The 10,993-nt window shown below is 44.1% G+C and overlaps 1 protein-coding gene across 1 annotated transcript; it reads right to left on the bottom strand.

The window, feature by feature from the left end:
* Positions 1-508: 508 nt before the first annotated feature.
* LOC129834889 (transaldolase-like) lies at positions 509-10,771 on the bottom strand. Its single transcript, XM_055900252.1, has 8 exons — positions 10,732-10,771; positions 7,388-7,511; positions 6,624-6,731; positions 6,062-6,193; positions 5,376-5,551; positions 4,988-5,185; positions 1,211-1,356; positions 509-944 (listed from the first exon to the last, which is right to left on the bottom strand). The coding sequence occupies exons 1-8, from the start codon at positions 10,754-10,756 to the stop codon at positions 912-914; spliced, it is 942 nt and encodes a 313-aa protein (XP_055756227.1). The 5' UTR covers positions 10,757-10,771; the 3' UTR covers positions 509-911.
* Between the last annotated feature and the right edge of the window lie 222 nt (positions 10,772-10,993).

A 10,993-nucleotide genomic window follows, 5' to 3' on the forward strand; every position in this document is an offset into this window, starting at 1 on the left:
ATTGACTAAGAGGAAACGGTATGACTGAATTACAATGAGTGATGTATTTTCAGCACAAACTGAAACTAAGCCAAGTAAATGGCATTTCGTAGTCTAATTATGTCTTAATCAATTGGACCATGCCTCACTAGGAAGATATCCAGTAGAACAGAAATGGTTTGATGTGTAACATTATGGACTGGTTTCTAGGCAGAACTAAAGGAATACTTGAGATATTACAAGAATTGTTTCCTTACCTCAAAAAAAAGAAAATTAGTTTATGGACAGTGACTGCAATCCACACTTGGTTTTAATAAACGAGCCACTAAGAAAAAATATTAGCATATTTGGACAATCCCATTTCACTCAATCACCCACATTTAGCATGTTTTAAATTTCATCCCAAAGCATCTTAAAATGGGGAGATTTATGCAACGTCAACAAGTGAGCCAGAAGACCAAAAACAGCTTCATGAACCGTTAGACAACCCACTCCTGGCTGAATGTAACATTCAGGACAAAAACACAGGTTCACTGAGGAAAGAGTTTAATTGGTGAAACTGTCATTTCATTATTTTCCTGAGGAATGTTCATACTTGTTAGTTTGAAGTTGTTTTTCTAGATACTAAAAGGGCTGATGAGTAAAAAGACTGGACCGAGCCTGACCGTTGTGTTCGTGCCTCTGACCAAATCTACAGTGCGGCAAGTAACAAAAATACCATTGCATCAGTGCTGGATTAACAATTGAAATCTGATTTCATAAAAAAAAACAAAAATACAGTAAGAGTCAATCCAGGCCTACAGTGGCGAGTAATTCGTGATGAGGGGGTCCCACTTTGGGGTCAGGGGAGGTGGGAGAGTTGGTCCCCCAGTGGTGGTTGTCGCATAACTGTCACGGTTTCCTGCTGGGAGGTTTGAACATCTGGTCCCTCTTTACTGGCCGTTCTTCACATTCAGCATCTTCTCCTGTGGAGGAGGAACGCAAGCGTATTTTTTTATTAAAGAAAACGAAACTGAAATAAAACCCAAAAATGCAAAGGAACTTAATTTTCAAAGTTTCACCTGCAGGACACCGTAACATAATTCTCAGCATTACTTTGTGCCAAACAAGTATTAAAAATGTTATGAGGCAATAGTTCTTGCTGTTCCTACATGGACTTTCTTCACGTGCACCATACGCCAACTCCACAGGTCATTCAGAAAGGTTTACAACCTCAGTGCTCCTGTCTCACCTTGATCATAGTCTCCAGCTTGATGGCGTCGGCGGCGAACTTGCGGATGCCGTCAGAGAGCTTCTCCACGGCCATGCGGTCCTCATTGTGTTGCCAGCGGAATTCCTTCTCATCCAGGTGAACCTTCTCCAAGTCACAGGCCTTGGCTAAACAGGGGACAAAGTGAGAGAAAGAATTGCCATTACAGTTTATTCATCCTTGGTCCAATGTGATTACGTAGTCCGTCCCCAGGCCTTTGAAGGACTGGTAGTATGGCTGCAATCTACCAGAATGCTTACGGCATATGGTTTTACCTATAGAGGACCTCATTATTTATCCAGCAGCATACCACCCTGCATACCACTGCTGGCTTGCTTCTGAAGCTAAGCAGGGTTGGTCCTGGTCAGTCCCTGGATGGGAGACCAGATGCTGCTGGAAGTGGTGTTGGAGGGCCAGTAGGAGGCACTCTTTCCTCTGGTCTAAAAAAAAAAAATATCCCAATGCCCCAGGGCAGTGATTGGGGACACTGCCCTGTGTAGGGTGCCGTCTTTCGGATGGGACGTTAAACGGGTCATTAAAGATCTGAGGTCATTAAAGATCCCATGGCACTTATCGTAAGAGTAGGGGTGTTAACCCCGGTGTCCTGGCTAAATTCCCAATCTGGCCCTCAAACCATCATGGTCACCTAATAATCCCCAGTTTACAATTGGCTCATTCATCCCCCTCCTCTCCCCTGTAACTATTCCCCAGGTCGTTGCTGCAAATGAGAATGTGTTCTGTCAACTTACCTGGTAAAATAACAGTAAAATAAAAAATAAATTATCCCCTCAATGGTTTCAGGTGTTTAATGTAGGAAATGACGTATGCAGGATAAATATACCCTTTTTCAATGCAGACCTGTCCCAGGGGAAGAGACACGAGCATCCATTTAAGACATTTGAGAAGCCTCAAAGATATACCAAACATTGAAAAACCAGACATTGAAATACACAGCAATGAACTTGTTTTGCTTTGTAGGTTTGTGAATTACAGCCAGTTGCCCGAGGTTCAAATTGTTGAAACTAATAGGCAAAATGGTTACATTCCTACTCATAAGAGACTGCATAACCAATGTTGAAGGGGCCTCAGCAAGTTCACCTTAGAGGTCTAACAAAAACAAAACTTGGTCTTTGACATGCTAGTGTGTAACAGTAACCTACGGGGCTCAGATGCTACCTCGAGGTGTCTTCCAAGTAGACCTACTTTACCAGCTTTCCTTCAACTGCATGACAGTTCACAACAATTCAAATTATGTCCTTGAAATAACATTTCAGCAGAACTCAACTTTTAAAAATTGGCTTGAATTAGTGCTTATTCATACAGTACATGGTTACCCTCTGCTTCCTTTGTGTGGTTTATTACAGAGGAAACATTGTGTCTGGTGTATGACACACGCATCCTTCCCATCAGCCCCTTGTTCCCATCTGACGCTTTGAGCAGGTTAACATTCAAAGCCGGAGTGTAAGAATGCAGATTACATTCACAGTATTGTGTAGGAGTCCTGAAGATACGATCTAGAGTTGAAGTGTAAGGGAAGAGCGCTTCTTCCATGTGCTTAGATATCATGGTTGTGACAGACATGTTACATCATTGATAGTATATTTACTGCATCACTGAACCCGTATGATGAGTAAGATTTCCATTAGAATATGAACCAATGTTATAACGACACCTGCATGGACCAGACCTGAGATGAAACGCCATTTGAAACCCTTCAAATACTTTTAGAGTTCACACTACTGTCTGGGGTGCAATATGGGCTTGCAGTTAACACCATTCTATTGGTTCATTAAGCCAGGCAAACACAATCAAGCACAGATTACATTTGAAACCAGGCCTGACATTGATACGAAAATCATTATCTGTTCCCAAGAAAGCAAAGATGCCTAAATGACTACCGCCCCGTAGCACTCACATCAGTAGCCATGAAGTACTTTGAAAAGGCCAGTCATGGCTCACATCAGTCATCCCAGAAACCCTAGACCAGGGATGGGCAAACTTTGGCCCGAGGCCACGTTGGGATTTTGAAATTCAGAGGGCTGCATTTTTGGGGGTCTAATGGTCTGTTAAAATCTATTTGTGGGGGCCTCCCAGGTGGCGCAGCAGTCGAACTGCGTCGCAGGGCTCGCGGCGTCACTACAAACCTGGGTTCGATCCCAAGCTCTGTCACAGGTGGCCGTGACTGGGAGACCCACGCGGCGGCACACAACTGGCCCAGCGTCATCCGGGATAGGCAGGTCGAGATTCCCTTGTCCCATCATGCTCTAGCGACTCCTGTGGCAGGCTGTGCGCATGCACGCTGACAGTCACCAGTACAGCATTTCCTCTGACACATTGATGCGGCGGGCTTCTGGTTTACGCGAGCATTGTGTCAAGAAGCAGTGTGGCTTGGCCGGGTCGTGTTTGAGGACGTACGGCTCTCAACCGTCACCTCGAGTCCGTATGGGAGTTAGTGATGGGACAAGACCAACTACCAATTGAGTCACGAAATTGGGGAGAAGGGGGTCATAAAAAAATAAGACCAGATTGGGGTAAAGTGCAGGCCCCGGGCACTTCAGACGCACTCCAATTCACATACCAACAGATTATCCACACTGCCCTTGCAAAACCTGGTCAAAAGGAACACCCATGTGAGAACGCTGTTCATTGACTACAGCTCAGAGTTGAACACCATAGCGCCCACAAAGCTTGTCTCCAAGGACTAAACACCTCCCTCCCGCTGCAACTGGATCCTGGACCTCCAGATGGGCCACCCCCCAGGTGGCAATGGTATGCAACACATCTGCCACACTGATCCTCAACACAGGGACCCCTCAGTGGTGTGCCTAGTCCCCTCCTGTACTCCGTTCACCCATGACTGCTTGGCCAAGCACGACTCCAACACTATCATTAAGTTTGCTGAGGTCAGTGACCTGGCCGTGTGGTGCCAGGACAACAACCTCACACTCAACGTGCGCAAAACAAAGGAGATGATTGTGGACGACAGGAAAGAGGCCCGAGCACACCCCCAACCTCATTGACGGGGCTTTAGTGGAGCAGGTTGAGAGCGTCAAGTTCCTTGGTCTCCACAGCACCAAGTCATCATGGTCCAGACACCAAGACAGTTGTGAAAAGGGTACAACACCTTTTCCCCCCGTCAGGAGACTGAAAGTATTTGGCATGGGTCCCCAGATCAAAAAGTCCTAGAGCTGCACCGTCGAGAGCATCCTGACCGGTTGCGATACCAGGCGGTGACGCAACTGCTCGGCATCATAACGGCGCTTGAGGGTAACGCGTACAGCCAACTGTACATCACTGGGGCCAAGCTTCCTGCCATCCAGGATCTATACACTAGGCGGTGTCAGATGAAGCACCCCCCCCCCCCAAAAAAAACATTTTATAAAGTTGTCAGACTCCGGTCACCAAAGTCACTGTTCTCACTGCTACTGCACGGCAAGCAGTACCGGGGCACCAAGTCCAGGTCCAAAAAACTCGTTAACTTCTTCCCAAAGCCTCAAGACTGCTGAACAAGCAAATTGCCACCAGGACTATTTACATTGCCTCTACAGATACCCCCCAATGTTATTTTATCTAGTAAATATTCTCTTAACTGGATTGTTGGTTAGAGGCTTCTTTCACAGTAAAGTCTACACCTGTTGTATTCAGCACATGTGACAAGCACAATGTGATATCACAACAGACCTTTTTACATGTTCATTCCCAACTGTTCCAGGGAGCTCATACTAGTGTCCTGTAGGGGGTAGCAATGAGTCCTGTTACCTTTCTGAACCGTAAGCATTGGCGTGATGGTGCTGTGGTCTTTGCTCAGCTCTCCCAGTAGGCTGGGGGAAATGGTAAGCAGGTCACAGCCGGCCAGGGCCTTGACCTCCCCGGTGTTCCTGAAGGAAGCTCCCATCACCACCGTGGTATAGTCATACTTCTTGTAGTGGTTGTAGATCTTGGTCACACTGATCACACCTGAGTGAAGAGATCAAAATAAAGATGTTTATGCATAATAAAGCCACTCCAGTACAGTAATGAAGTCAATCAATACACCCAAGTATCTTATTTATACTCATAATGGTAAGGTCTGGGACTGTTGAGGCCAACCTAAAGTTGTTAGAAGCTAACACTCATGCTATCAAATGATGGATCAGTCAGCACATACCTGGGTCCTCATGGGCCTCGTAGCTCTTCTGGGCAGTGTTCTCCTTGTACCAGTCCATGATGCGACCCACAAAGGGTGAGATGAGGGTGACTTTGGCCTCGGCGCAGGCCACTGCCTGGGCGAAGGAGAACAGCAGGGTCATGTTGCAGTGGACCCCGTGCTTCTCCTCCAGCTCCCTGCAGGTACACACATTGACAGGCACATTAAAGGACAGTAAACAGCAGAGCTTCACTGTGCTTCCATGGCTGTCAAAACCAACATTTCTTAGAGACAGATTGACACAAATGATTTCTAGGTTGGAGGTAAACTGATACAGAACATAGCAGGTAAATTGTTTAACCATTTGCATCAAATTAGTTTTGGCAAAACAGCATGTTTTTGTAGACATTCCACGTTACTGGGTACCAACAGAACACCTAACATCACATTTGTTTTTAGTCCACATTCCAAGATGTGCATATTTACACACGGCTACAGTATTAATTTCTTCAAAAGTGAACTGGATAGGATTAAATGCATAAAGGACAAATCATTGACTTGAAATGGGGAGTCTTGCACTATTCATTCCACTTAAGCCTAATTGGCAAAATCCAGTTGGATAACTTTTGAAAAACTGGGCCCAGATGAAGAAATGCCCCTGTAAGGTAGATGACTCATGTCCTTCCCTCCCCCTCCATCTCACACACCTGCCAGCCTGGATGCCTTCCCATGTTGAAGAGAGCTTGATGAGAACACGGTCCTTCTTGATACCAGCCTCTTCGTACAAGGCAATGATCCGCAGGGCCCGAGCCACCATCTCATCCTTATCGTACGAAAGCCTAATGTCGAGTGGGAGAGGTTCAGTTAATCTAAATATTAACGATTACCATTTGGTAAAGCCATTTTGTGGACTACATACCAGTCATTTGAGTCTGAGGCCCTGCTGTGAACTTGAGACTATTCATTGAGCTAGAGTCAAGTTAAAGGATCAATTTGCTACCCTGATCTGTAAAGGCTCCAGGTTGCATTTGAGGCAACAAGTCCATTCAGCTACTTCGTGGAATTGAGCATATTCGTAAATGCAATTTCACATGAACCATTCCCCCACATAAAAATTGATAATGCCTACATGGCTATGTTCAGCTATTTATATTGAAACCATAATTGATGAGTGGGTGTTATTCTGAAAGCTGTAGACAACTGGTGTCGATAGATACAAAACACATGATCGACTTGTAGGCCCAAGCAGCGCAGGGGGCTTTTCTGTACCTGGCATCTACCTCCGTGGAGACCCTGCCTGGGATCTTCTTCAGGATCTCCAGGCCGAAGCTCACAAACAGCTTGTCCATGGTGTTGGTGACCTGCTCCTCCTCAGGTCTGATGGACAGAGGAACAGGATACTGGTGAGGTGCAATAGCTCAATTATAGCAAACGTGTGATCATAGCTTTTAGCAGTAGACTAAGGCTTTATTAACCAAGTAATCACTTGAGTACACCAAACAAATATTGAGTTTAACCCCACCTCCTTTAACCCTTCTACACTGATTGAAGTGGCTTTAACAAGTGACAATACAGGATCATAGCTTTCACATGGAAAGAGCAGGTGTTAGTGTATATTTAAGCAGTAAGGCCTAGGGGGTGTGGTATATGGCCAATAAGCGCCACGGCTAAGGGCTGTTCTAATACAGACCTTAGCATATTGGCCACATAACAAATCGAGGTGCCTTATTGCAATTAAACTTACCAAGGTATTTAGAGCAGTAAAAAAAAAAGTTTCTACCTTTGGTACAGTCAGAGGTCAACAGCTGTTGACCTATCAGCATTCAAACTGCATTGCATTGACAACACTTATCTTGAGCAAACAGAAAACGCCTGATTCTTTGTTCACTCAAAATCCCATTGTTTAAAGGGGAGGTCAGTGGACTACTAAACAAGTGTAGAAGCAGTGCAGAATTGCAATATGATTACATGAGCTTATTTCACCAGTCATTGAAACGGTAGGGGTCGTATACATTTCAGAGTGCCCATCTTACCCGCCCTTGGCGATGCCGTATTTGATGGCCTGGTCGACCAGATGCTGGTAGGCGGCCATCTTGGCAGCAGCCAGGATGAGGGAGGGGTTGGTGGTGGCATCCTGGGGCTTGTACTCTTCAATGGCTGTTCAGAGAAGTGGGAGAGAGACAACACAAGTTAAGAGCAGCTCACAACACTAAGATGTTCACTAGACCTACGCATGAAAATGAGAAAGTGGCCATAGTAGTGTTAACCCATTGAGAAACCATAGCCAGTACACTTCCTCAAAATAACCAGAATTAATCCGAGAAACATTATGACAGATTCCTTAGTGACGTTTTCGCCAAGGAGATCTTAGTCACGCAATTTTACATTAACTGCTTGGTGCAGTATTTGTCAATGAAATAGAGTCACTTGTTGATTGACAAATACTTTGAAGAAACCCTACTGTTGACTGATCACCTACAAGTGGGCGTAGACTTTGCCTCCGAACTTCAGCTTGCTGCCAGAAAAAAAAATTCAAAACATAATATATGCAGGAACTCAAACGAACCGTTTCATCTGGGAAGCCTTCATTCATTCCCAAGGTACATACAAGCCTTCATAGGACAACTTTATTCACCAATCTTATCCTGAGATGTTTAGCTGTGAAATAACTGCTATCAGCCCTGAATTCAGTTAAAGGTCTATTCAGATATTGCTTATGTCTATTTTGAATAAGTCACTTAATGAATAAAAAGTCACTTATACAGGAGAGAGAACTAGAAAGCTCTGGACTGGTCAAGAAGCACTGTCTCAGTGACCGCTACTGTAGATACAAGCCAACTGCAGTTTCCTCAACTAAAGCAGAACATTGGGAGGAAAAACAGCCCATTGTCTACCTGCAACATTGCAGTAGAAGAATGACACACGATGTTCAAATGAAACATTCAAGGTTAAATCACTTTAGCTTGTGAGGTAGCCTAGTAGTGAAGCATCCTAGGTGAATGTCTAATACAGAGTGACATTGGGGTAAGAGCAAAAAACTTGAATGAAAAATCCCCATTTCCTGTTCCCCAGACACTGCAATTCAGATTATATTTTACCTTTATTTAACTAGGCAAGTCAGTTAAGAACAAATTCATATTGTCAATGATGGCCTAGGAACTGTGGGTTAACTACCTTGTGCAACCTTTCAGTTACTAGTCCAACGCGCTAACCACTATAAACTACCTGCCGCCCAATGCCATACAATTTAAAAAAAAAAAAGTTTTGCTTTTCCTACTTTGCACTGGAGGGCCTTTACTATAGCCTTGTTAGCCTAAGATCAGGGTACTCGCCGGTTCCAGTTTTGATTAGTATAGTGTACTCCCATCGTTGTGATATGCCATGTCAGCTACAGTGAGGGAGGCCTGTGGCGATGGGCTTTAGACCAGCTGGCCAAGCTCCTGCCACTGACAGGGAGTAGGCGACACAATGAAGCACAAAGGCCCCCTGTGTTTCTCTGAAAACCACCAAAACATTCTAGGCTCTCACCATCTCATTCTGTTCGAATACCCTACTCTTTTAGCCAGTCCTTATGGCTGGATCTGTCGCAGGCAGCGATTTGCAATCCATTCCCACAGCCACCCATGTTATCACCATTATGCATTACTGCCAGTGATTTAACAATCCAAAATAACATATCCAAACAAGCCATTTGTGAATGAACAGTACAAACTTCTGGTAGCTGAATTCTGTTGGAGTTCTTTTGAGAAAGATTGCATAACCAGGCAGTCAGAAAATATTGCGTTTGTGGAAAACATGCAGACAGTTCTCCATATCAAGAGCTTTGTCTTGCCAGAAAAAAAGTGAATCTAGATTGTGTAACTGTTCAATGAGAGCTTGAGGCATACCCCAGGGGGTCAGATATTTGGATTAGGCCTCCACTTCAAGATACCTGGTAGTTATAGAATTGATGTATTAATAAAACACCCAATTAGAAACCAAAGTTGGTGTACTTTTCACTACAGTTCGATGATTATGTGCCACATCTGCAATTACCACAGTGCAGTATCTGCACAGAGGTTACAAAAGTAGTTAGAGTAACATGGCATATTAAAAGGGCAACTTCAGGCTAAAGTGTTGCTGCAAATTGTATACTACTTTCCATTTGTTAGGCACACCAGATGACTGGCATACATTAACACTAGTGACCATGTGTTTCCCACATGGTTAAGGAAGAGTACAGGGGTGCACTTCTAACCATGCACTGACAAATTCCACAGGGACAAGGAAAAAAAGGGTTGCTCAATTTGAAGAAGCTTGTGCTTGCAACAAGTCAATATTTGACGGAAGATGACACGTGTGGGTTTTACAACATGTAAGGGAAGGTAAAGATGCCAAAAGTGTGTTCCTTTGAGAAAAGTTATGAGGCACTTTATTTGTTTCTTTTAGTAATTCTCATAGCAGAAACCCTCATGTCTGTTGGTGAGGTCTTTTCTTGAAGAAAAAAGGCTTAGCTGAATCAGTCCAGCCATATAATCCTACAGAGAGACCAACCCTAAGATAAGATACACTAACCACCTCCCATTTGAACAAAGACAGCAACTGGCAAGATAAAGCATGTTCTGTGCCAATGTAATCTGATGCATTTATTCCATTGAAAGAGACTACATTTACACCCTTCCCATCATTGGGATAACTGTGGAATTGTACAACTTACTGCGCTGTTCACCATTCTGCATGCCAGCAAAATATTGTCAATGACACCACACTTAAAAGCCATCACAAGTCATCTTAAATAATTTAACGTAGCTAAGGTATACAAGGTATTAGGCTTTGCAATATGTACAAACATCCATATGATATCACACTATATGCCAGACAAGAGTTGCTAATTGAACTTGACCAAGTTTGAAAGTGATTGTTCCTGTTTTAATCCTAATGGACATGACCCACTGGTAAGATGACTGTAGCACCATGAGAAAAGCAACATACAATACTAACTGGTGTGGTTCAACTGTCCTTCAGTATTGCAGTCAGAGTTTCACAGTCTTCAAACCAGTTGACCAATGAATGCACTGCGTCGCACAAGAGTTGGCCAGTGAGGTCCTTTCACAATGGGATTCAGCCAAGTGCACCCTTTCACAACATGAAATCGGGTCTATGGGTACATCAAGGTTCCTCTCACCAGTCTAAAAACTGAACTGCTGAGGCATGAAGCAAGGTCGCAGATACCTTGGTCAATCTTCAGAATCATTGGCCATTTGAGTGACGGTCCTATAGACACATTCTTCAGGTTTTCCTGCAACAGTGTATTTTCTATAGAGAGCAAAAACATTGAATAAACCTGTCCTAAAGACTACTGCATTCAGGGAACAAAACCTGTGAAGCTCCAACACACCTTCACTTATCCTGAGAAGAAGCATTATGTGTAGACTGTAGCAGCATGTCATCAAAGCCTATCCACTTAGTGTGCACCATTTCAGCCTGGTTAATATTACCCTGTGGCAGGCAGACCGTTTCTGTCTTGTCATCCTGACTTGCAGAGCAAGCATGAGGAAATGTTTGGTTTACACCACAATGGAGTTAACTAATGGATTACATCATTCCTACTTCCTTATTCAAACGGAGGAGGAACCAATTCTCTGAATCTGGGAGACAGT

Source organism: Salvelinus fontinalis, chromosome 35, assembly GCF_029448725.1.
Source record: "Salvelinus fontinalis isolate EN_2023a chromosome 35, ASM2944872v1, whole genome shotgun sequence".
In the NCBI taxonomy this organism is placed as follows: domain Eukaryota; kingdom Metazoa; phylum Chordata; class Actinopteri; order Salmoniformes; family Salmonidae; genus Salvelinus; species Salvelinus fontinalis.

Bases quoted from the DNA above. Each gene is read 5' to 3' on its own strand.
- LOC129834889 (XM_055900252.1), bottom strand. From the start codon at position 10,756: ATGCTTCTTCTCAGGATAAGTGAAG. The intron at 5,186-5,375 runs GTATGTGCTGAC...CTCTTCACTCAG, and splicing joins CGAGGCCCATGAGGACCCAG to GTGTGATCAGTGTGACCAAG. The intron at 945-1,210 runs GTGAGACAGGAG...CCTCCTCCACAG, and splicing joins AGCTGGAGACTATGATCAAG to GAGAAGATGCTGAATGTGAA.